Source organism: Aspergillus wentii (genome assembly GCF_001890725.1).
Source record: "Aspergillus wentii DTO 134E9 unplaced genomic scaffold ASPWEscaffold_3, whole genome shotgun sequence".
In the NCBI taxonomy this organism is placed as follows: domain Eukaryota; kingdom Fungi; phylum Ascomycota; class Eurotiomycetes; order Eurotiales; family Aspergillaceae; genus Aspergillus; species Aspergillus wentii.
Genome location: NW_024467834.1, coordinates 2,626,123 through 2,650,308, shown reverse-complemented (window position 1 = coordinate 2,650,308; position 24,186 = coordinate 2,626,123). Strand labels below are relative to the sequence as shown.

At 48.2% G+C, this 24,186-nt stretch overlaps 10 protein-coding genes across 10 annotated transcripts; 5 read left to right on the top strand and 5 right to left on the bottom strand.

The window, feature by feature from the left end:
* Positions 1 to 1,384: 1,384 nt before the first annotated feature.
* ASPWEDRAFT_448325 (alpha-arrestin) lies at positions 1,385 to 3,532 on the top strand. Its single transcript, XM_040836366.1, has one exon. The coding sequence runs from the start codon at positions 1,479 to 1,481 to the stop codon at positions 3,057 to 3,059; it is 1,581 nt and encodes a 526-aa protein (XP_040690983.1). The 5' UTR covers positions 1,385 to 1,478; the 3' UTR covers positions 3,060 to 3,532.
* A 233-nt stretch (positions 3,533 to 3,765) lies between these two features.
* On the bottom strand, positions 3,766 to 5,909 carry ASPWEDRAFT_38988 (integral membrane protein TmpA). The gene is made up of 2 exons (XM_040835008.1): positions 5,727 to 5,909; positions 3,766 to 5,659 (listed from the first exon to the last, which is right to left on the bottom strand). Exon 2 carries the CDS (start codon positions 5,594 to 5,596, stop codon positions 4,097 to 4,099), a length of 1,500 nt encoding a protein of 499 aa, XP_040690982.1. The 5' UTR covers positions 5,597 to 5,659; positions 5,727 to 5,909; the 3' UTR covers positions 3,766 to 4,096.
* A 2,016-nt stretch (positions 5,910 to 7,925) lies between these two features.
* Positions 7,926 to 10,020, top strand: afeA (adenylate-forming enzyme AfeA; the record flags this gene model as incomplete). Its single annotated transcript, XM_040837456.1, has 3 exons — positions 7,926 to 8,171; positions 8,289 to 9,415; positions 9,609 to 10,020. 3 exons carry the CDS (start codon positions 7,926 to 7,928, stop codon positions 10,018 to 10,020), a joined length of 1,785 nt encoding a protein of 594 aa, XP_040690981.1.
* A 2,199-nt stretch (positions 10,021 to 12,219) lies between these two features.
* On the top strand, positions 12,220 to 13,188 carry ASPWEDRAFT_447963 (uncharacterized protein). Its single transcript, XM_040836352.1, has one exon. The coding sequence runs from the start codon at positions 12,550 to 12,552 to the stop codon at positions 13,042 to 13,044; it is 495 nt and encodes a 164-aa protein (XP_040690980.1). The 5' UTR covers positions 12,220 to 12,549; the 3' UTR covers positions 13,045 to 13,188.
* Positions 13,189 to 13,817: 629 nt separating this feature from the next.
* ASPWEDRAFT_170789 (uncharacterized protein) lies at positions 13,818 to 14,735 on the bottom strand (the record flags this gene model as incomplete). The annotated part of the gene is made up of 1 exon (XM_040830679.1): positions 13,818 to 14,735. One exon carries the CDS (start codon positions 14,733 to 14,735, stop codon positions 13,818 to 13,820), a length of 918 nt encoding a protein of 305 aa, XP_040690979.1.
* Positions 14,736 to 15,172: 437 nt separating this feature from the next.
* On the bottom strand, positions 15,173 to 16,639 carry ASPWEDRAFT_50537 (uncharacterized protein; the record flags this gene model as incomplete). Its single annotated transcript, XM_040837455.1, has 2 exons — positions 15,173 to 16,198; positions 16,253 to 16,639. 2 exons carry the CDS (start codon positions 16,637 to 16,639, stop codon positions 15,173 to 15,175), a joined length of 1,413 nt encoding a protein of 470 aa, XP_040690978.1.
* A 1,239-nt stretch (positions 16,640 to 17,878) lies between these two features.
* ASPWEDRAFT_170787 (SDR family NAD(P)-dependent oxidoreductase) lies at positions 17,879 to 18,848 on the top strand (the record flags this gene model as incomplete). The annotated part of the gene is made up of 2 exons (XM_040830678.1): positions 17,879 to 17,951; positions 18,010 to 18,848. 2 exons carry the CDS (start codon positions 17,879 to 17,881, stop codon positions 18,846 to 18,848), a joined length of 912 nt encoding a protein of 303 aa, XP_040690977.1.
* Positions 18,849 to 19,039: 191 nt separating this feature from the next.
* Positions 19,040 to 20,178, bottom strand: ASPWEDRAFT_170786 (isopenicillin N synthase family dioxygenase; the record flags this gene model as incomplete). The annotated part of the gene is made up of 2 exons (XM_040830677.1): positions 19,040 to 20,032; positions 20,104 to 20,178. 2 exons carry the CDS (start codon positions 20,176 to 20,178, stop codon positions 19,040 to 19,042), a joined length of 1,068 nt encoding a protein of 355 aa, XP_040690976.1.
* Positions 20,179 to 20,780: 602 nt separating this feature from the next.
* On the top strand, positions 20,781 to 21,988 carry ASPWEDRAFT_170785 (amidohydrolase family protein; the record flags this gene model as incomplete). Its single annotated transcript, XM_040830676.1, has 2 exons — positions 20,781 to 21,774; positions 21,828 to 21,988. The coding sequence occupies 2 exons, from the start codon at positions 20,781 to 20,783 to the stop codon at positions 21,986 to 21,988; spliced, it is 1,155 nt and encodes a 384-aa protein (XP_040690975.1).
* A 20-nt stretch (positions 21,989 to 22,008) lies between these two features.
* On the bottom strand, positions 22,009 to 24,012 carry ASPWEDRAFT_447955 (uncharacterized protein). Its single transcript, XM_040836350.1, has 3 exons — positions 23,755 to 24,012; positions 23,321 to 23,698; positions 22,009 to 23,274 (listed from the first exon to the last, which is right to left on the bottom strand). The coding sequence occupies exons 1-3, from the start codon at positions 23,984 to 23,986 to the stop codon at positions 22,214 to 22,216; spliced, it is 1,671 nt and encodes a 556-aa protein (XP_040690974.1). The 5' UTR covers positions 23,987 to 24,012; the 3' UTR covers positions 22,009 to 22,213.
* Between the last annotated feature and the right edge of the window lie 174 nt (positions 24,013 to 24,186).

Sequence of the window (24,186 nt, the reverse complement as noted above, 5' to 3'; positions counted from 1 at the left end):
ACTGGGTCCAGCTGGTTCTGCTTAGCGAAACATGGAAAAGCGGCACTTGAAATCCAGAGGATCTCCAACTAGCGCCAGTCGGTATCGTCTGTATTGTATCGTACACCCGCCGCCAGGTCCCCGTCACGCTCTGTATCCGGCAACAATACCCCACACCGCCTACCAGGGCCGACCGGCAAACGAGCCGTCAGTGCCAGAAATGACGCCACGTGATGGAGGGATGACGGCAGCTGACCTTACAGTTCATTGTTCTTTGGATACGGTGTGTTGGGATGGATGGATGGATGCCGTGGATGAGGCTGTAGTGGATACCAGATGTTGATGCCAGAATTGAGCAATTGATGTACGATGGCGTGCGACGAGACAGGTCTGGATTGGAGTGATGGGCGAGATGAAACGAACAATGAACAATGGATGTCGTGGCCGACTGGATCAGACACAAGGTGAACCAATCATTGCAGAACATGGGGATTGTCTGGGCTTTGTGAAGAATCCTGAGTCAGCTCCTTGTTGTTTTCTTAAAATAATCGAGTCCATGACAGCATCCGCTTCTGACAGTTGACGCGTAATAGAGACGGAATAGGTAACCTAGTTCTAGTTCATTCTATTATTCTATTATACATTTACATTGTATCCTACAGCATCTATTCTACAACTTTATACTTCTGACTTTTGACTTCTAAATAGCACATGATATCCGATATCCATAGTTTGTCAAGGTAAAGTGTATGCAGGGACGCTAGTGGATATTATCCAGCTGTGACTCATTGCGCACGGGCTTTCCAGGAGAAATGCAGTCATAGGTTGCTTGACATGTCGAAGGATGATTAATTTTGATGCAAGAATCATCAGGATGGTCTAATTAATGAGCTGACAGTTGACATGTCTTATGATATCAACTGTATGCATGTTCCCTACCATTTATTACCTAGGTAGGCATCAAACTACCGGGTAGTTCTACTCTTCTAGTACTAAATGTCCTTGACCTAGAATGTATCCTAGGATAGAAGCAGGTAACGTACTGTAACCGTAATAAAACATCATGAAACGTACTGTATTGTATGCCCCACAATGACGCCGTCGCCCCACCGACTCCATCGCAGGCCGAATGTGACTGAGACGGTGCCGGGGCCAGAACCGACAAGACATGCCATTTCCGTGTGGCTCCAATTGACTCGGACAGAGATTTTTTGTTCGATCGTGACAGTCACTGGCACTGGAGCTTATTCTGCGTTCCTTCAAAGGCAGCTGCTCGTCCGGTTCCGCTGCTGTACCTTTTCTGTTTCTCATATTATTTTTGTTTCCACTTCGCTTTTGGATATACCCTCAAAGAACGTTCTTCATGCTGGATTGACCAGAGTGTTATGCCTTGTTGGCTAATGACGTCTTTCAATTGTTTCTCACTGCTTGAACAATAAGTCTCCATTGAATTGACTCTATACCCATCTCTTTGTTGCCAACTCCTATATATCGCCACCATGCCTGGCCGTCTACTCTCCGGCTTTGTTCGCCCCGCCATCTCCCTCCATTCCTCCATCTCCCACCCCAACTCCAACGCTTCTTCTACTACCTCCGTCAACGAGATCCCTCACCACCATTCCTCCAAGAAGCCTTCCTCCCACGCCCACGCTGATCGCGCAAGGTCCCCGGAGCGCCGTCTGTCTTTCTCCATGGACCACCTGATCCACCCGCACCGGGACCACAGCAAGGAAAAGCGCCGCAGCCTTGGAAAGTCCTCCCGCTCCAAGGACCGTTCTGGCAAGGAAGAGGCCTTGCCTGCTTCGGCCAAGCTGGAAGTCATTGTCGAATCCCCTCCTCTCGTTTGCTATGGCAACCCCGCGAACTCGACTGGTGCGTTGTTCTCGGGCCGTTTGAGAATCTCCGTTTCCGATCTGGCAGGCGCAGTCACCCTCGACCATTTTGAGATGCGTCTCATGACCAAAATCTCCACCAAGAAGCCCGTGTCGAGGGAATGCTCCAACTGCGCGACTCGCACAGAGGAATTGACCAAGTGGAACTTTTTGACTGAGGCTCTTCACCTCCACACTGGCCAGCACGACTTTCCGTTCAGCTACTTGTTCCCTGGTCACCTGCCTGCTTCCTGCAATGGCTCATTGGGTCAGGTCGAGTACTTCCTTTCAGCCAAAGCTCAGAGTGCAACTGGCGAGGAGTACACTTTTAAGATGCCTGTGCACCTCAAGCGAGCTATCCTCCCCGGCAATGACAAATCCTCCATTCGTATCTTCCCTCCTACCAACCTTACAGGCCGCATTGTGCTTCCTCCAGTTGTGCACCCCATTGGAACCTTCCCCGTGCAAATGACATTGAGTGGAGTAGTTGACAAGGGCGAGGAGACACAGACTCGCTGGCGTCTACGCAAGATGATGTGGCGGATCGAAGAGCACCAGAAGATTGTATCGACCGCTTGCAACAAGCACGCCCACAAGATCGGCGGCGAAGGCAAAGGAGTCTTGCATCAGGAAACCCGAATCATCGGCCACAACGAAGAGAAGAACGGTTGGAAGACGGACTTCGACACCGCCGGTGGCGAAATCAGCATGCAGTTCGAAGCGAGCATCAACCCTACCTGCAACCCGGTGTGCGACCTCGAAGCCCCTGGCGGGCTGGAGGCCAAGCACAACCTGGTCATCGAATTAATCGTCGCCGAAGAATTCTGCCCCAACCGAAACACCCGTCTCATCACACCCACTGGTGCCGCCCGTGTCCTACGGATGCAGTTCCACTTGCATGTCACCGAGCGAAGCGGACTGGGTATCAGCTGGGACGAAGAGATGCCCCCCGTGTATGAGAATGTCCCCGCAAGCCCTCCCGGCTACACCGTCTTGGACGGAGACAGCGTCATGGAAGATTACAGCGGATCCCCTCTTGCGCTGCCAGAATACGATGAGTTGGATCGAATGGAATCTCTTCGCTTGGACAGTGACTCAACTCACTCCTCCTCTCGCGGACGGACTCATTTCTCCAACGACGATTTGAGTGCGGGGCCATCACGAGTCCAAAGCAGGGCTGAATCGCCCGCCTCCCACACATCTAATTGAGCATCGACGCTATCATCATACTCCGCGAGTCTACCTATGACGAAGTTACGACCATCCACGAATTACCACGACCCAAAGCCAAAAAAAAGTTTTCCTTTGATACTCTCTTCTCAGACTGTCAAGTCGTGAATGACCGACCTCGAAAAGTTTCTTTTTTGTTCTTGATTTGGTTCAGTTAATCTTCACTCTACAACCTATAATATGTTTCCAGGGATTCAGCAAAGACAAAGAAAAGAAAAAAAAAAAAAAAAAGGATTGTGTTTTTGATGGGAGGAAGATTTCAACTTACATGATACCCTCTATTTTGTTTCAGGATTTTGTTTCGCACTTGGGTCGTTGTCTGGTGTTTATCACAAGTACATTATTTGCATATATCCAACAGGGCAATCAACTTGCACCTCTAATTCGAGATATCCAATAGACTACCACATTTTTTTTTTCTTACCATCCTCTACATGAAATATATATAGTAGCCTTGTAGTCATATATCTTACTGCTTAACATTCCAGACAGATGAAGCCATGATTGGTCTCGACCACCCCTCACATCCTGCTGAGACAACTTATAACCAATCTGCCAGGGATCATCAAATCGAACGATATCCATCCATCCCATCCCTCCAGGTTGTACCAGATTCCCAGTTTATAATTAAATAAACGTAACCCCATAAGTCCTGCACGTACCCAGTCTACGTTACTTTCTCCATGCAAGATCCCACAGGACTGGATACAACATCTAGAGAATGCTCCTTTTTGCATGGATGGCTAGAAACAAGTAAGGCGAGGGAAGCCTGTCTTGGAGGGTGATATTTCGGCGTTGTGTAGAGTACTTGGTGTAGTGTTCTACAATCTACAGTATATACAATGACAAGGCTCCCCCCTCTTTCTCACCCTCTGAGAACTTGCTCTCCTTTCTCTTTTCCCTCTGCTTTGCTTTTGACATCCCACACTTCAAAATACACAATCCACACTCCTTGCTGAAGAACTGACATAAACAGAAAACAAACAAACAAACATAAAGCATTATCATCGTCATCATCATGAATCAAAAATCGGCCCAAACGCCGGCACCCCCGTCGACTCGAGCTCATACACCACCTTCTTCGTCACAACCGGGTTACTGATGACACAGACAGCCTCGGCCTCAAACTCCACCACCAGCTGCCGGATAATAGGCACCATATCGACCCGCCCGGACGAGTTACTATCAATGATAACCGGGTTGGGATCCATCCTGGCCACGAGATCGAGAACGCCCTGGCCGTACGTACGCTTCGGCGCACGAGTCTGCCAGACAACGCGGAGCTGGGGCCGGTTCTCGTCGCCCAGGAAGGAAAGACAGGGGCCCATTCCTGAGCCCGTCGTGACGACGATAACGCGCTTGAAGACTCGCATTGCGTATGCGAAGCCGTAGATGAGCACGCCCCGCTTCCAGAGATGCGTGGGCTGTTCCTTGATGCAGGCTGCGGTCCAGTCGCCGGCTTTGGAGACGAGGCAGGAGAAGCTGTTTCCTGAGGGGTCGGGGAAGGTGGCGAACCCGTGCCAGTCTTGGAGGGGGTGTTTGGAGAGCTGGATGCCCTTGCCGAAGGTGGTGGTGGTGTGGTCGAGATGCAGGCGGACTGCGTGCGGGGAGAGGTATTCGGATTGGACCTTGACTTTGCGGAGCAGTGCCCAGGGGTGCACGATGGAGACGACGGTTACCATTAGGAACCAGAAGGCGGGGAGTTTGAGGATGAAGGTGCCGAGGGGCTGGTTTTGGGCTTTGCTGGTTTCGTCGGCGAAGACGAGGAGGAGGACCACGAAGAGGGCTACCACTGTCCAGCCGGAGAAGCGGTGCGTGAGCTCGAAATAGTCGTGCATCTTGACGCGGAATTTCGGGTGGGCGACGATGATGATTGCCAGGAGGAGGAATAGGATGAGATAGCCCAGGATCATGGGGGCTACGGATATGAACCCTTTGCCTCCGGGAGGGAACCAGTATTCCCTCGACATGAGTCCCACGAAGCCCACGTACCAGACGAAGGCGGCGATTCCGCATCCGCTATGGACGCCTCCATAGTGGTATACCTTGGCTGCTATTCGACGCAGCCTCAGTGGAGCGGACCTTGGTATCGAGCACGCGATGAAGAAGATGGAGTTCACGACCAGAGGCTGCCGGGCCAAACCACATGCCAGCACGTTGGCAGCCGCAGCGTTTACGAGGGCGAGAAGGGTTCGGTCCTTTGCCATGATATAGATGAAGACGGCCAGGTTGGCACAGAATACAAGTGTGAAGAGGCGGCGGTAGATGTCGAGGATGGTGTATCGGATCGAAGCGAATCTGCTCGGTGATCTTCTTGGGATCTGAGCTTCGACATCAAACGGCCCTGGCTGAGCTTTCTCCTTTTCCAGATATGACTGCTCGACCTTCTCTGGCAGGCCGTTTGGGAATGACATCCTCTCTGATTCAGCCCATGTTGTATCACTGAAACTCGTTGCATCTGAGGCACGTTTGGCCGTCGCTGGGGGGATAGAGATCGGGATCTCTTCTATGGACATGGTTACTGAAGAAGGAATATACAAAACAACGACAATGCCAGGGAACCAGGGGTTGACGATGATGTAGGTAACCTTAAAGGGGGAGGATAAGAAAAGATGTTGGAGATAACTGCTAACAAGGGTATACCAGAATCCAAACTATGAAGGAAGAAGAAATATGGACAAATGGATCTGATCCGGGATTGAAGCACATCTCTCACTCGTAAGGATACATGCATCTTTTTAATCTTTACTAATGATGGGATCGGGGTTAGATGGTGGGATCCATCCTAAAGCGTGGCCATACATGCGAAGAAGAACTATTCGAGTCCTGGGCCATATCCATCAGGACCGGTTCTCGCCGAGACTATCCTCACCGTCCCTATTTTCCCTCACTTATCTTTATTTTTTATTTTTTATTTCTTTTCTTGTTTTTTTATTTTTATTTTTTATTTTGGTCTATCTTTTTTGCAGACGCTTCCTTGGTTGTATGACACTACAGAGTACAGTACGTCACGGAACATCAGACCGGTTACTCCGTATACTAGTTCCCCAAGAGGGTTGCGAATGAGCAATGGTCACTCCCTTACTTCATCTTTCCGTTCTCCGGATGGGGCAGGACCCAGGAGCCAATGAAGTGTCTATCAAGGACAGACATGTGCACCGGTTGTTCAGAACTAACTACTGTTCTCGTTAGTGTTGGGTCGAAGTGGCGGCTGAGGTGAAGGGTTCACGATCCTATACTTCCATTTCGAATGGCGGATGCATCCTGGCTCAAAGGCTCCATAATATTGACGCCCACTCAGCAGGGAGGAGTCCACTTGCCACAGCAGCAGAGCAGATTGCACAGCCCATGAGAGAGGAATCTCAAGTCGATCATCGACCCAGGCGGGTTGTGCAGGGTTCACTAACTGGGGGCTGGCGGAAACCTGGATATCTTGGGAGAAAAAACAAAAAAGAATCTGCTTTTTTTTGACAGTCGGGTCGTGCTAACTATACAATAGTTTCTGTGGGTTTGGGGGAGATCACCAATCCCTGTTTGTCCTAAGGAGGGGTTGATCATCACTTGCAGACAGAAGGAATAGTCAAGGCCTCAACGACAAGGCCCTCTCTGTGAGATGGGGATCCAGTTTCCTGACTCGATAGGGTGGTGGATCACAGATACAGTAGCACGACATGCCGCTGGATATACCCACCCGAGGATGATTGATTGGATGTGTGAGGGGTTTGCAGATGCGTGCCTCCGCCCGCTGTGCTTTTTTTCCAGGACACAGACAGTCATGAGTGAACGGGGGGTCAATAAGGACATTCATGCATGGGGTCCTGGGAGGTAGTTTGGGGGGAAAGGGAACTAACTTGTCAGCCGGCCATGGCCCATGGGACGACAGAGTGGAGATGGCTATCTCGCCCGAATCCGATATACGGAAGGGATCGATGATATCAGACTCTGCAGGCTTTCCAGAGTCCTGGGTTCACCGATTGCGGTTTTCGAAGTGGATTAAATGGCCAACACTGCTTTTGCTACCTTGCCTTTTACTTTGCAATCTCTACGAAAGAGTCTGTCGAGCTCAGAGTATGAGGATTTTTCACTCTCATGGATTGACTTTCGTTAAACAAGCGCATCTTCAGTCCAAGCCACACGCCGACTAAGCTGGCTGAGCTCGTGCCAGCATTGGCTGAAAACAAACAGATAACTATGGAGCCTCAGGTGGACATGGATCTGAATGACTAGTTCGTTCGTCGAATCTACGGCGTATCCACGGAGCCATGGCTGTCTGTACTTTTGTTCCCACTATCTCCTTGGCCAATGGCCGATCCACACTACCGGATGAGATCTGAACAGAAGTCAAGCAAGCAAGCATGACGAAGGAAGAAAAGAAAGGAGAAAAAACAAAATTGCGGTTTCAGCCACGGTTAGGCTTGGATTTGACAGGCTGGTTCATTGCTGCGCTGCGATCTCAGCGGGACGATGGGACTGTCGGGGTTTGCGCCACGGCTTCGAAATTCCAAATCATTCGGATCTCACATCCAAAGAAACTGGAATTAGGAATTATTCCTGCTCCTTTGAAGTGTTCGGCCACCCAGCATGACAAAAACAAAAAAGGGCCCAAAGGATTCAAAAAAACTTATTTATCACCGTCGTTATGTCCCCTTCAGCATGGTGTTTCTCTTCTCTTCTTCCTCTACTCTATCTATCTCTCCCCATTTTTCGCCCGTCTAACACGACGTGTTGACCGGTTTCTCCTGAATTATTATTGATTTGTTCTCCACCAATTGGCTTCTGGATTATTATTTTTTATTTTACTATTATTTTATAATTTTTGTTTGTTTTTTCTTCTCAACCGCAACAATGGGTCTCTGGGATGCGTCCTTGGCCTTTCCCCAATCGGGAAGTCCTCTATACACCGACTTATTGTCCTTCACCTTCTGCAACGCCAACTACGACCCTAATCGGCCAATTTTCATCGACGCCGAAGACCCTTCGCGCTCCCTTACTGTCGGACAGTTTCGATTGCTTGTTCGCACTTTGATCGCCGGGTTAAAAGCACATCATGTGCAGAGGGGAGATTGTGTCTTGGTCCACCTGGGGAATAACGTAAGCGACCTGCAGATGCACTATCCATTGCACACCGAACTTTTGCATCTTTCTTTGTTTTCTAAATGTTTCTTCCTTTTCTGGTTGCTGATCCCACTATTTTCACTGGTGCCGTAGATCATATACCCCGCACTGTTCTTCAGCATCATCGGCGCCGGGGGCGTGTACATGGGCTCGAACCCTCGAAGTCAACCAAGCGAATTAGAACACATTCTCTCTCTGGCCGAACCCAAGCTGATCATCACTTCGCGCGATGTGCTGCCCACCGTTCTCAATGTCTCCGCTGGCCGGGGCATGCTCCCTAGTCAGGTTTGCCTGCTAGACGAGTCAGGGCCGGATCACCTGCTGCAACTCCTGCTGGCTGGGCCGTTGGGGTATCCTGTTATGAACGAGACTCTGCTGCCGGACGGTGGAGACGGTTGCTATCTAAACTTTGCTCACTTATTGAGGTATGGCGAAAACAACTGGGTTTCGTTCAACGATGAGGCGATCGCCAAAGCGACCCCCGCGGCCATGTTCTCGACCAGCGGTACCGGGGGCCTTCCCAAGGCTGCGATTTTATCCCACCATGCGATCGTCTCGCACCACTTGGGCATCAACTACACCGTCCCCTACCATGTCAGCCGTTTGATGTCACTACCCATGTTCCATCTCTTTGGTGCCCTGTGGGCGCATATCTTCCCTGTCCGCTATGGCCAACCGTTGTACATCCTGCCGCGCTTTGAGATTACCCAATTCGTGGCCGCCGTGCACCAGTTCCAAATCTCCGAAACCTACATGGTGCCCGCCATGATCCATGCCTTCAATCGGTGTGCCTTGCCAGTCGCCGAATATCTGCTCTCGCTGCGATACGTGGGTGTCGCGGGCGCCCCCATCGACGGGCCGTCAATGCACAGGTTCCGCGGTCTGCTGCACGCCCACGCTTGCGCATTTCAGATTTGGGGAATGACAGAAGTAGGGGTGGTTTTCCAGAACCGATACGGTGAATGGGGACACCCCGGAAGCATCGGAAGACTTTTGGCTGGATACGAGGTGCGTCTGGTCGGTCATGACGGCAATATTGTCTATGGCGACGACAGGCCCGGCGAATTGTATGTGCGTGGAGCTGGATTGCTTCTTGGCTACAAAGGACGCAATGACGCGAAGGATGCGCATGGATGGTTTCGGACTGGTGATGTGGCCTATGTCCGAGACGGGCAATACTATATCATCGGACGCACCAAGGAACTCATCAAAGTGCGAGGGTACGTGGTTGAAGTTTATTTTTGTCCTTTTTTTCTTTCATCCTTTTTTTCTTTCATCCTTTTTTTCTTTCATCCTTTTTTTTTCTTTTTTTCTTTTTTCCTTCTCTTTCGTTTTCAATTTTTCAAAAAAAAAAATCCTTGTTGTCCTCACGTCATATCAATTGTGGAGTCATGGCTAACATTCTATTCGCAGATGGCAAGTGGCCCCAGCCGAACTCGAAGCTGTTCTACTCAAACACCCTGCCATCGTGGACGTGGCCGTGACAGGCGTCACCCTCAAGGATGGCAGCACCGAAGTGCCTCGAGCGTTCGTCGTCCGGACCAAAGGACTCCCCGCGAACCAGCCCAACGCCGAGGAGGTATACATGTTCGCCCGTCAGCAACTAGCGAGCTACAAGGCCCTGGACGGCGGGGTAATTTTCGTGGAAGAAATCCCACGAACAGCCAGTGGAAAGATCCAGCGGTTCAAGCTATCCAAGATGAACGCTTACCGAGAGATGGTGGCCTCGCTGCTCTCTCGGCTCGAGGGAACAGACCCCAGGGCTGGGAGTGGCAATGACCTGCCTCTGATTGGGATCATGCAGGAGGGGCGTGTAACAGTCTAGCTTAGCATGGTTGGCCTAACAGACTGACTATCTGATTCATTTCTTTGTTTCTTCTATACTGATGAATATTTCATGGCCGGGCGTTGGATGGATTGGCGATAGGTTTGGATTTCTTGATGATATTGGGGTTATCTTTTGGCACATACATACTATCTCTACGACATGTCGATAATGATCCATTACATACATACATACCTTCATTAGACTAAATAAATGATTTTCCGTTCAAACTCTTTATCCGATATGATATGATATGATATGATACATGACTCGAGCTCGTGCTTCTTCCTTGTTTTGGGTTTGAATCCTTCCATGTTTGCTTTTTTTCTTACTCTTTTCTTTTTCCACGAATCCGACCCCATTCCTCATTCCTTCCAACTCCATAGATATTATATTCGATAAGCTAGATAATAGAAACAAGAAAACAAAGTTCACCGGCTCTAAACTAACACAAAAGTGACAGTTGTCAGAAGAGGGGCAACAATCAACAATCTATTGATTTTTTTTACAAAGTAAAGTAGTGATTATACTTCATCCCAACAAACTCGTCAAAAAGAGTGTTTCAGCCATCCCAACCTTATCGAAAAGCAAACCAAAGAAAATAAATCCAAGAAGTGCATAAAAGTAAAAAGAAAAGTAAAAACGTAATAAGCAAAAAAAAAGGGCGGGAAAAAGAAAAAAAAAGACAGTCTGTGGCGCGGGCGGCACTTGACTACTGGCCGGCTACTGTATGTTAAGGCTGTCGACGCACAGACGGACAGGCCAGAGGAATAAGCAATAATCAGCACGAAAGTGTGCCAGGATCTTTTGCCTTTGTCTTTTTTTTTTTTCTTTTCTTTTCTTTTCTTTTCTTTTCTTTTCTTTTCTTTTCTTTTCTTTTCTTTTCTTTGACGCTTTTCTTTTTTCTGTCGCGTACATGCAGCACATGCAATGTTACTGTTAGAAAAAGACGACATATTGCCCTTGCATATCAAGCCTTACTTGAAGAGAATGAAAGGGAAAAGCCATCCTGCTGATATTGCTGGGATCATGGGAGTAAGGATGGATTTTTATTTGCTTTCCCCCTTTCCTATCAGCTGGTTTGGAAATATTCACATTAATCCATATTGATATGGGTTATTTTTATCTCAAAGCCATCAAAACGAGACGACGTATATCCATGATCCATGATAACATGTACTCGTCGTCACTTCGCTATACGCCCGTATAGGCTGGAGAATGACTTCGTATGTTCGTATACTGCGCCGTCGATTCGAAATCGGCCTTGGCCTTGAGATAATAGGTAACACTGGTCGTGATGGATGTACTTGTCGCGCTACACAAACCCTCGAGAGCACGCTTACATCCGAAGTGGCCTCGTGCATTCGATGTTCACGTTCGAATACTCGATCGGTTCCTTAGTTCCATCCCATCCTTGTCTGTGCAGGTTGAGCCGAGAGGGGAAGGGTTGGGGACTTGGATAGATACTAGATCAATGCAATAGACGTATAGTCTTCCTTGAAGTCCATGGGGTTAACTTTATCTTCTGCAATGGTGATCGCGTCAATTCCCGCGATACCAACGTCATGGCCGTGGTCAAGAAGCTCGGTCAACAAGAACTGAATTACTGAATTCAACATATCTGGACGAACTACAGATCTTAACTGCTTCCATCTTGATACGTGTCGGAGAAGGCCCTAGTTTGGGGCCTGCTTGTTCTGGTTTGGTGCTTGGCCCTAAAGGGATGGGCGACAATAGTAACATTTTTAGCGTCACGCCAACCCTATATCTGCTCGCAACGGTGGCGCACGCGCTTCTCATTCGTCCACCAATGTTCGTGTTACCAAGACTAAACATGATCAGCTCTCGCGGCGTGGCTGGTGCCATCATGCTGGACACCGGCTGGGAATCAATGGTGACCCCCCAGATTTGGTGGGCGTCGATCAGATCGACTTTCCCGCTGTCATAGAATTTGATCGAGACCAGGTTTTCTGATAACCTGGTACGGACCAACGGAAGTCCTCGGGTGCCGTGGGTAGATCGTGGATTGGAATAGAGTCCCTCCTAGCTTTCCTCGATATAGTACTGCAGAGCCTGGCCCCGAATAAGCAAATTCGAACGATTTACACCCCAAATCCCTAGCCGACTCTCGCTGGTCAGGTCAACTAACACCCGCCAAGCAAATTATACGGACGAGACTCGGTCTGATGGCTGATAGAGCATCATGTGGTCCAGGTACTCGGATCGTTGGCTTCCACGCGATTGCCCAGCCCATGGTGATAACCGAGGTAGTATACTCGATGTTGATAATCAAGCGCTATGTTTCGTGACGTACAGCAGTTGGCTGCTTAACTCCGGACTCGGTGACTCAATACGTCGCCCAGACTTCATGACAGGTGATCATTCATATGTAACTAAATCCTGCTTCACCGGCCCGGAATTACGCCAATCAGTCGTATCGAAACACCCTGCTCATTGCAAGGGAGGGTCGGCAATTCTTTCATGCACACTGGGTCGAGATCATAAAGACGCAGCCACCAATAGTCATTAATGGCCACTGCAGCAGCACCAACGGTTGAAAGGGCAAGGTACACACGAATGATTAACGTTGCCCCTCTCTCCAAGGCGGCAGAATTGTTATGTAGGTGGTACGTAGATGCAGGCCATGATCACACTAGCTTCCATGAACCGCAAAATCCCGGTTTTCTCGTCTGTTGCATCGTTATCGTCGTCTTCATTTTCTCTCAATTCCATTTCGATAGTGCCGCTCTCCACTTCAGCTCCATCCTTGGGGCCGTTTTGCAGGGGGGTTCGAGGGAGCGCTTGATTGACCGCAATATCGAAAAGATGCATTGTGCATGTGCATTAGTCCTGCAACGGCTTTCCAGTTCGATCGCAAGCCCCGCACCAAATGACGCTGTCACCCTGGTGCTAGGGATTGTAAATAACGCATTCCACACTGTCAAGGTATCAATACTTTGCAAAGGAGGGGTTGGTGCTGTATTCGAATTCCCCAAGAAATGCTGTCGTATTTTGATGATGTAGCTGCAGGCGGTGAACTCTAGAGTGCCTGCATTTCATCAAAAGATTATTTGTCGTACCTTGCGCCGTAGAGCAAGCACGGTAAGTCAATGTGAGTCCTTCGTTGGCTCCTGAGCTCGGACGTCAGCAGACCAGTTGTCCAAGTCTGTGCATCCGTTGCGTAGGTGGCAGCAGCCAACTATGCTTAGCCTCCACCCCCAACCTTACGCTGCATTAACATTCAAGTTTTCAGGCCTTATTGCCCAAGATAATGTCGGGATCAGTAACCCTGAAGTATTGTAGTTGAACGATATGAAGTTGTGTTCAGGTGCTTTGACTCGGTGTTTGTCCGGGGACTTGCTATCAAGCTGCTATGTACATGGAGGTTTCGACTTTTGTCAGACATCTGTCGTGCTAGGTTCCGGACTCAGTATATGCGTATGCGGCCTTTGCCGACTTCCGGATCAAGCAGGTTTGAAATCCTGGAGATATATTGTCTTATCAGTGAATTTGTCATCAGTTTCACGATCTAGCCGCGGTGGCGATTCGACAACCACGTCTCTATTTTCATCATCCAAAATGAATGCCTGGAAACGTCACCCGATGCATTTGGCTGTAAGGAATCGTTCTGCTTGAGCTGTAGCAATCGATACGCTCCATGGCCTAGGTATGGTACCTTTGACCGGAGCAAGTCCGACGCAAAACGGACACCGACGAGATGTATCTCGGATGTCTCTTGCTATCCGAAATATTCACTTGTGATCAACCCTGAGGGAATACCACTCCCACCGCATGGTTTAGAAAATACCATATCCCTTCCACCAAACGCCCCATCCAAGGGGTCCCAACGCTCCCAGTGCAGCTGCGCCAACGGGGATCTCCAGGATGCTCCATACCCACAACGTACCGATTGCCGGAGCCCGCTTCATCACAGCGTAGTACGGATCTTCGTTGGTAATCGTCATCAATTTGTTGCCAAGGAAAATGGCAAGCGAAAGAAAGACCACAGTCTTCAGGGTCGGCGGGAAAAGAAGCTTTCGCATAAAGGCTATAGACAGTTTGTCCTGGCTCAGAGGAAAGAGCGATGTTGTACCGGTGGTGTTACTGTCCCCCGAGCTGCGTCCCAACGAGATGACGTGTCCATGGGCTAGATGGACAAGTAAAGTCAATATGGGAAATGCTATGAACGCAGATTCTCGAACGAGTTGAGAAAGTACAATCTTCTCTGCGTACTGATGAGCTGCAAGGTAGCCCAGCGTCAGATGTAAGGTGGTCAAGGGGAACGAAAGCAATATCGTGTCGATGAAGGGCGGGAGAGGTTGCTCCTGGGCCTCTGTTGAACCTTTGTCAGGCAAACTTGCTTCTGCTGCCTCTTTTTCGCCTTCCTCATCAAAAATCTCCTCAACCCTATTCTCATTTTGTTCTCCCAGAATACCAGACGGGTCGACGCCAGAGATTTTGCCGGACGCAGGGTCGACCGTCATGAACTGAGGCTTCAACCCCGACCCAGCAGGCATATCCTTCACACCACCAAGTTCATTTTGTCTTTCGGCAATTATATCATATAGTGTCTTCACATTTTCTTTCTTCTTCTTCGAGGCAGTTTCTCGGGGCGGGTGGGCCAGAGGGATCGAGGATGGTTCGAAAGACGAGTCGGTATCGGTTGCTGCAGCGGCGGCAGTTCGCCGTTGCTTTCGATTTCTGGGGGGTTCCATTCGTGAGCTGAGAGATGGAATAAATTGCACGAAGCTGGAAAGAAGCTTCGCGGTGGTGATAAAGGATCAAGACGTAGGCTTAGGAATGTGGTATTGACAGTTGACGGGACAAGAATAGAACAAATCGCCGCCAGCTGAAGATCACCGCCCGGAGTTTAGCGGAATTAGTCCCGATCTCTATAGCAAAGTCAACAGTAATGATAGTTGATATGATTTCAAATACATTGTTATATCGTATGGAGGGTCTATTAAGACTACAATATAGGCGTGAGATCACGAAAATTGGCATTATTGTATATTTAATATAGTATGATGAAAATCCATACAAACAACTACACTCGAAACCTCGAAAAAGAAGCTGCCAGGAAACAAATAAACGATCTAAATGATAACATAGCTTATCGTGTTTATCTCAACTCTCAATAATTGTCGGAAGATTATCCAGCTTGGAAAAGAGCCGGTCCTGCAACGACGTGCGGATTGATCGCGCTGATGTTGAAAGGACTCAGCACAGGATCTGAATCCGTAACAGCAATGAACATAGTGTTGTTGATGCCTGGACCACCAGGGAATACAGACATATTCGGCTGAACAGTAGTCCCAATGCCCGGATGATAGACATCCAGTGTAGAGTAGGTCACGTTCAGCTGCGTCACCCACGCGACATACTTCGGGCTTCCAGCGGAAGTCGAGGTGATATAGCTTCCATTAGGGCCAACGAGCTTACCCGGAGCCTCCCATAGCAGTGTTATGTTGTTTTCTGCGTAGGAGAGGGGGGTTGTGCGGTTGTGGGTAATTGCAGGATTGCAATGAACACCAACGGTAGTGTTGTTGAGGCACGAGGCAGACTTGGTGATATTCGCATTGCTCAAGACACTCAGACCGGCGCCTAGGGTTTCATTATGCCCAGCCGATGCATTGACTCGAGTAGGGTTGGGCTGCTCTAGAATCCACAATGCTGGGAAGTTCTGCCATGCCAACCTGGTCTGGTTGCTGGGACACGACTTGATAAGTGGCGCCAACAATGACCAAGCCCAGGCGTGAGGGATTGCAGGCTCAAACCAGACCGGCATCGGAAAGAGGCCCTCAAATTGGCGGAAAATCATCTGTTGGCGGCCTTCAGTGGTGACCGTCTGGGACAGTAATGCCGCTGCCTCCCGAGAATCAAGATGAGCAAGGAACCCGTTGACTCCTGACTCTCCAACACGAGTCACCTTCTGACAGAGATCCACAAACTCCTGGATAGTCCTAAACGGAAATGTATAGTTGCATGGCCGAGGTGCTTTAGGGCCTAGGAGATTTCTCAGCAAAGCTGCATGACCGATCTCCTGCTCAGCCATGAACTGGATCAAATAACGATCCTCTGCGTTAAGACCGGCTTTAAGGAAGTCAGCTTCCGAGAAGCGAGAAAGGCCATGATTGAACACGTCCAGCTCAATATACTCGGTATAAAGCGCAAGAGCCTAGTGAGTACTGTTAGCAATGGAACATCTTTTTGTTTCCATGATATGGCATACCAGTGATTCAAAATCAAAATCGCTTTTCACGTTGTACACGGGAGTCGTTCCATTTGTTCCAACACCACCGGCCGGTACGAAGGGAGCTGGTTGAGGACTATGAAGATTTCCATCACTGGGGTAAGTAGTAGCTGCCGGATCCACGCCCAAGTTAGGGATTCCAGTGCCAACAGAATTAGCATTCAAAGCCCCGATGACAGTTGGCGCTTCACTGATGGGGGCGGCAGGGGCGCTGGTGGTTAGACTGCTAATATGCGAGTTCGAAGTATGATGGCTTGCAGTGGTATCAGACGCTGAATGAGCTCGGGCAATGTTCTCATTGGGAATTGCCATAGTAGATGGAAGCCAGCCAAGCAGGCAAGATACTAGAAAATGATTCCAGGCCATGATGTGTGTTGCTGGTTGTGCTCTATTGCTAGCATAGCATTCAATGTTTAGGGGGAAGGTGGCATTGAAAGTACATATAGAAACTATCCCCAGGATTCTTTTGCCATTGACGTAAGTGATACACAGCCAGGAAATGTGTTTCCCTTCCTTTAAAGCTGGGTTGGATGAGGAATCAAAGCCCGTATATATCAGACATGACGTTGAAATGCCATAGCTAAACAGGCAAAATATAGAATAGGAGCTATGAGATGGGGAGAGGCAACGCTCCTTGCCATCAAGAATTCCATTATCTAGCTCTGTGGCGTTTCAAATTGATTGAGGTCACGAACAAGTCATATCGTGTAGTATAGATGGAACTGGGACTTCCGAGGCGAAAGAGCACAATAATTTCACGCCATGGGTTTGGCTCATGGTACTGCCATGCTTCTCCTTATTCTGGCGTGTTGTGAGTAGTAATTCTGGCTCTTGTTTTGACCATAAGATAAACACTAGAAGCTGTCTTAGAAAAATGCCGTCCATGATGAGGCTGAAGCTATTGGTCCGATATCAATTCATCAACACATAGTAGAATGAGGACATTATTTGCGAATGCATACTCTTCGCAGTTGATTCAGCACCATTCCATTTAGCAAGTTGTTTGATAGCAATGACGTTCTGGGGAAACGTCCTCATGGTCCATGGTTCTTTTGATGACGACGGCTATTTTCAGCTGCAGTGTTGATTCGGGTTGAAATCTTTTGAGATATTGTTTTGGGCGTCGCATTAAGCCCAAGACTTTCGTTTTTATCTCTTTCTTTTCATTAAGAATCGAGAATCCTTGATGAGAAGACGTAATGTTGCAGAATACCCCTGTAGCCCAGCCCCGAATCAAGATGGAACTTCTGGGGTTATTGCATGATCAACACCATTGGCGATGAGAACCCTGCGAATATAAGTAAGTATAAGATATTGGATCCAACTGAAAACGAAAAAGGCTACTTACCAGCAGGAAGAATTTCTGCTGCCAGGCACGAACAGCGAGATCATCATTTTATCGGCTGATCTCCGCGGAACCCCGCTTTCTATGAGAGGGAATTGGAGCCTATGACGTTTTGTTCCTCTATCCACTTGGAGATGGATTAATAATGGGTGCCGGTCTGGCGTGCTCGGGCTTTGCTCGCAGCTCCTTTTTCTTTCCATCTTCATTTCTCGGTCGACTTTTGTATCGAATAGCATTCTTACCCCTGATTGATTGCCGTAATGTCTCATCTCGAAGCTTCGCAGCTGTTCTCCGTGAAGGACCGGGTCGTTGTTGTGACAGGTGCTGGAAGTGGTGAGTCAGATATGACATTATCTAGAGGTTATCGTGGAGTGTTGACCGATTTCTCTAGGGCTGGGACGCTCAATGGCACGCGCTCTGGATATCAATGGTGCTGCAAAGGTCTTCATCATCGGTCGACGTGAAGATGCATTGAAAGAGACCGCGGCCCTGGGACCAAACGGCTCCATCGTTCCTATTGTAGGCGATGTCTCGTCCAAGGAGTCCTTGGAGTCTGCCTATAAGTCTGTCGCTGCACAGACGGATCATGTCGATGTGCTGTTCGCAAATAGTGGTATCATGGGCCCCAACATACGCCCTCCTACAAAGCCGGACGGTTCCCTCCCAAGTCTATCTGAGGTTCGCGACGAGCTGTGGTCAACTCCGATGAGTGATTTCCAAAAGGTGTTCGACATCAACGTCACAGGGGCGTATTATACAGTTATTGCGTTTTTGCCTTTGCTTGAAGCTTCGAACAAGAAGCGACCTCCCCCCGTTCCCAACACACTCTCTCCGCCATCGGCACAAGTTATTATCACCAGCTCTATTGCTGGCTTCGGCCGTCAGGTCCCCTTTAGCTTTGCGTACAGCCTTTCAAAGTCTACCACTAATCACTTGGTTAAGATGCTTGCGACGGTTCTCTCTCCGTATCATATCCGAGTGAATGGAATCGCACCAGGTTTGTATCAATCAGATATGTCCCAGGCAGCCTTTGATGCCCGTGGTGTTCAGACATCGGGAACCTCAGAAGGCTCGTTTCCCCGCGAGATGATTCCTCTTACCAGGGCCGGAAGCGAGGAAGATATCTCAGGCCTTATCCTCTGGATGGCCAGTGCTTCTGGTGGCTACCTCAATGGTACCATCATCATTACTGATGGTGGCCGGGTGAGTGCTATGCCTTCTGCATACTAGACGAGGATTCTTCCAAAATTTTGTACATAGAGATAGATTGGGTGTTCGTGACTGTTTGAACATTTGAACATTCGAATATTTCGAAGCAAACATCCTATCTGATCAATCAATGCATTCATCAAGACGCTATGTGAGAAACGAAAATGGCTGAAATTATAACCAAAAAAAAAAAAAAAAAAAAATTAGAGCGATTAAATGGTTGCTGTCAGTCTTTGTACAAGATAATCTCCAGCGCTAATCCCCGAATACTTTTTGGCCCTATGTATATCCTCTCCATATGTACCAGGTAGAGCTTCAATGAACTTGGCTCTATTGGGATTGCAAAAGTATGCAATACTATACCGCGCAGGATATGAGTCTGAACTGTGTTCTGGTTCATCACCAGCTTCTCTGGGAGGTTCGACAACTCGATGGCGAGTACTCTTGATGGTGTCATTGGACCATCTAGCCAAAAGATCACCGGCATTGACAACGATGGTGTCTGCAATAGGAGTCACGTCCACAAAGGTTCCCTTGGGGCTGCGAACCTGCAGCCCTCCATGACAATCTTGGAAAAGAAGCGTGACAGAGCCATAATCGCTATGTTCTCCGGCACGCACCTGCCCTGGATTTCTCTCAAACAGGTGTTTAGAAACGGACGGATAATGCAAAAGCCGGAGATTGTTGTCTCCAGCATCGACAAATTCGTCGAAGAAATGTTCTGGTAGGTTCATGCCAAGGGCGATCGCTCTCATAACTTGCATGTGAAGTATCTTGCACATATCGAAAAACGATTTCATGATTTGTTTAAAATCCTTCCCTTCGTCATCGATCTGATCGGGCCAGCGGTTCGGGGAGCCATCCACATCATCTCGGCCAATCTCCATGGTTTCCTTGAGATCAGGAATTGTAGCTCGTAGAGTTTCGACCCCGGAAGCTTCATCAGGCTGGGTCAGCTTCTCTTGCCCCGTTGCAATGTAACCACGGTTGGACTGTGGGGTCATCCAGCGTAAACTATCTTTTTGATCTTGAGGTCGGGCAAAGAAATGGGCCGATGATCCAAAAACTTGTGATACCACTGAAGGTGGGATGCTGTGGTCTTTGAGATAGAGAAAACCGGACGTCTTGAAAGCGTCTGTTATGGAGATTGCCACTGCGTGCTTCTCAGCGGGTGTTCCATTAAGAAAGGGACTGAAATCGATTATCTGAAATTCGATATTTATTAGCAGAAGTAGGGGATAGTAGATAATAATCAAGTATCGGAGGGTAGCTTCACAGGAATGACAAGGTCATCTTTCGCGACAGCTGTTGACGCCGGTCGACACTTCTGCTGGGGCAAGTTGCCTTCCATTCTGGAAATATAGCGCTGGTAGAACAACTTGAATTTATTAAGACCAGACAGAGGAAAGTATATCCAAGCTAGTGAAGGCTGGTGGTTGGTGGTAGCTGACGATGTTGATGCAAAGAATAATGATGGGTTTCCAAGGAGAAGAAGAGAAGGTCATGTGCGCTGCAGGGCATCCCAAAAGACGAATTGGGTTACATTCTTTGCATGGGAAAGGAACTGTTGAGGGGAAAGATAAGTGAATCGATATTCACTGGCAGAAATGGGAATACTGCGATAGCTTATCGTCAATGGCAAATGATAGTGGTATCCAAGTCAAGAATAAGGATTACAATCAATCATCTTTTATTGGAAAAGGTATCGAGCAGTCCTGAGAATCAAACGATCTCTGGAAAGTACCAGATACACTCAGAAGAAGATAGGCATGACTTGTGCTGCTGTGTAGTGGCATGCAGCAACCCCGCATCCCATGAATTGGCATCTAACAATCACCCCTCCTGCATCTTTCTCATCGTTTTTCCAGAGTTGAGAAGGATAATGCAAGTTCCATCTCTTTACTGAATCAATATTTACTTGAAGCTGATCTAGATAGAAAACAGAAGCTCAACATGGCACCTCCATTTATCGTCGACATTCACACCCATGTCTACCCTCCGTCTTATATGAACATGCTGCGCTCGCGCAAGACGGTTCCCTATATCCACGATCCACCCTCCAATGCGACTCCACGTCTCATCATCCTCGCTTCTGATGACGATCCATCCATTCCCCTCGATCAGCGCGGTCGTCCCGTGGATTCCTCCTACTCAGACATCAACGCGAAGCTCTCCTTCATGCGTCAACACGGGATTAATTCGAGCGTCATATCCTTGGCCAATCCTTGGCTAGATTTTCTCGAGCCTGAAGAAGCTCAGGTATGGGCAGAGCGTATAAACAATGACCTGGAAGCAACATGTGCGCGAGTGAATCAAGCAGCGGACCCAACAGGAACCAGCGCACTCCACGATAAAGAAACACTTTTTGCATTTGGGGCACTGCCATTGAGTGCGCCCAGTCCCGATGTCGTCGTCAACGAGATCAAGAGACTAAAGATACTGCCTCATTTACGGGGCGTCATCATGGGCACATCCGGGCTAGGGAAAGGCCTAGACGATGCCAGGTTAGATCCCATCTGGGCGGCACTCCAAGAAACAGGCTCTATGTTATTTCTACACCCCCATTACGGCCTCCCCGATGAGGCATTTGGTGGTTCAGATGCGACGAACCGATACGGCCACGTTCTCCCATTGGCATTAGGGTTTCCTCTAGAAACTACAATTGCAGTGACGAGAATGCTCCTGTCTGGCGTCTTTGATCGGTTCCCTCAGTTGCAGATCTTACTAGCTCATTCTGGAGGGACGCTTCCTTTCCTCGCAGGGCGGATAGAGAGTTGCATCCTTCATGAAAGAAAGTTTGTTGCGAATGGTGGCGACGTTCCAGGTCCGCAGAGGAGTGTGTGGGATATCCTGAAGACAAATATCTATCTCGACGCAGTTGTATATAGCACGGCTGGACTAAATGCAGCTGTAACTGCTAGCGGAGGAACTGACCGACTTCTATTTGGTAAGAATGTGTTTCTTGGGTCCAAGTAGTGGTATTGCTGACCTTTTTACCAGGAACTGATCATCCATTCTTTCCTCCATTGGAGAGTAAAGACGAGAAGTGGGCAAGCGTAACGACCAATTATAAAGCAATCCATGCTGCATTCGATACAGACAACGATGCCGTCACAGCAGTCTTGGGAGGGAATGCAGCTAGAATTCTTAATCTGAAATGAGTTCTCGAACCTCAGGGTTATACACGATTTGCATTATTAATATCTTGCATCTAGCAATGGAAGTACAGGAGCGATTAGTAAATATATAAATCAAGATCATACTGAGCTGTATAGTATACTTTTTCGATGAGGAAATAGACAGAATCTGCAGTCATCAATCGAACTTTAGAACGATTAAAAATACGGGAGTTAGCAAATCAAGAGAAGAAACGAGCAGATATAATTTCACTTTTTCTTGTAAAGGTCGTCGCTCATAAGCATATCCCACCCCAGTAGTCTCCAAACTTCTTGTATAAACCAGTCAGGAGTCGTCTGTTCAGGCGTTTGCGTTGAAGTCTGTATCTGGTCAAGCTCTAAAGCGTCAGGCTTCATGGGATACTGCAAGGATTCGTGGAAATGCACGCTATCTGCACCGAAAACAGCTTGAAGCAAGGTACTTTGTAGTTGCTGTTTTATTTTAAACACGAAAGATGTGGTTTCCGGTGGTAAAGAGCAGGATGGTGTAGAATCCAAGGAAGCCAATACTCTCTCCAAGAGCCAGATGAGATGCTTTGCCTCCAAGTGCGCTGCGCATAATGACTTATCATCTAGGCCAGCCTCCATTAACCCTTTGGGGAGCGGAAGATGAGCAGGGTCGATTTGGAGATCAGGGCGTAACTGTAGATCTTGAAAAACAAAGAGACTTAGCAATACACCAACACGAGTGAGCAAGGTAAATAGAAAGCCCTCCAATATCTCCTGGTGCTCTGGGCATGTAAGATCAAGCGAGAGTGCCATAGTACCCAGTAATCGAGTTATCTGAGTCGCTAGCTCATCATCAGCCTTGGGAGGGGCGAGGGCAGTCACTGATTTCTTTGGCTTTGTAGTCTGTTTGTTCTTGGTAGATTTTGCGTTTGCCTTTGTGCTTGTGGACTGTTCAGCTTTGGTCTTGCAGTTCTGCTGCAAGGCCTTCATGGCTGCGTCAAAAAGGCTGACGAGGTGATAAATGACCTGCCCTATTTCCAGCATACTCTGCTTTGGTCCAATCAGTTTCTCTAATCCCTGGTAAAGAAGTTGAAAAGCATGTTCCACGCTGCGTAGAACAGCAGTGATCTTAGGCTTTCTGCTCTGTATCAAGATTGCCGTTTTTGATCGACCTGCGGCCTTTTTGTCATGAGATGCATTGAGCAGTTCGTTGGCTGCTGTCTTGGATAAATTGGCAGTGGCTTTAACGATGATGGAGCGATTTGGTCTTTTTTGTAGCACACTTTGTAGGACATAGAAGTGTCTCATAAATGGGCCCGTAGCTACAATCATCAGCATAGTAGACTGAAAGCCAACGGATTGACTAACATTCTTCCAGATATTCGATTTGATTAAGGATTGCATTATCACCACCCATTTGATCATCGGTCAGAGGAGCTTTCTGATTGAATGCCTGTGTCTTTGCTCTTTTTCGAGCTGCAGTGTTCTTATTCGTATTGGCCTTGCGCTTGTTTGTTTCTTGTGTCTTTTCTTCATGGGTAGTACTACCTGTTTGTAGCTTGGAGAGCAGTGCCTCATTTCGTTGCTCCAGCTCATATATTCGATCCAGCAGTTTGATCTGCTCGGCTTCGGATTTCTCAAATGCCTGCTGCCAGAAGGAAACGCTATCAAAGAACTTGTCCTGGGAGCTAGATCGATGGGAATCCTTTGTTTCCTTGATGAATTCCCGGATCTGCATTATATGTTCTGGATGTTCAGTTAATAAATATATATCAAGACCAAGGGCAGTCAATTCTCCTAACCTTTGATGTCTACGCCTGTTGGCTTCTGCTTGACGACGGCCATTGCAAGAGCCAATTGGGCCGGAGATGGGACTGAATCCTTCTCCATGGTTTTGGGTAGAAACATCCCTTGGGAAAGTGGCTTCTGTTGATGGTCCAGTGGAATTCGGATGAGGTGAAGACGCGCAGTTGGTGAGGAAGATGAAGTCGTCCAGATTCCCAAGAGGTTCTCTGGAGAGCACGTGCTGCTCATCTTCGACAAGCACTTTAGAAAAACACGACACGATACCTGGTATAAGACATCATTGAATGAAGATACTGGTCATATATCATGTAACAAAGCATTATCCATATATTGAGGCAGTAATATCAAACATCGTCAGGAGTATATGATGCTCTAGGGCTACAGCTCGACCGTATGATTATACTAGATCAACATCTCAGTTCTCAGTA

What these genes read in the sequence shown, in the direction of transcription:
- ASPWEDRAFT_448325 (XM_040836366.1), top strand. Translation starts at nt 1,479, where the DNA reads ATGCCTGGCCGTCTACTCTCCGGCTTTGTTCGCCCCGCCATCTCCCTC.
- ASPWEDRAFT_447963 (XM_040836352.1), top strand. Translation starts at nt 12,550, where the DNA reads ATGGCCACTGCAGCAGCACCAACGGTTGAAAGGGCAAGGTACACACGA.
- ASPWEDRAFT_38988 (XM_040835008.1), bottom strand. Translation starts at nt 5,596, where the DNA reads ATGTCCATAGAAGAGATCCCGATCTCTATCCCCCCAGCGACGGCCAAA.
- ASPWEDRAFT_447955 (XM_040836350.1), bottom strand. Translation starts at nt 23,986, where the DNA reads ATGAGCAGCACGTGCTCTCCAGAGAACCTCTTGGGAATCTGGACGACT. An exon ending in AACAGGCGTAGACATCAAAG is followed by an intron (nt 23,699 to 23,754) that starts GTTAGGAGAATT and finishes CTGAACATCCAG; the next exon opens with AACATATAATGCAGATCCGG. An exon ending in AATCGAATATCTGGAAGAAT is followed by an intron (nt 23,275 to 23,320) that starts GTTAGTCAATCC and finishes TGATGATTGTAG; the next exon opens with CTACGGGCCCATTTATGAGA.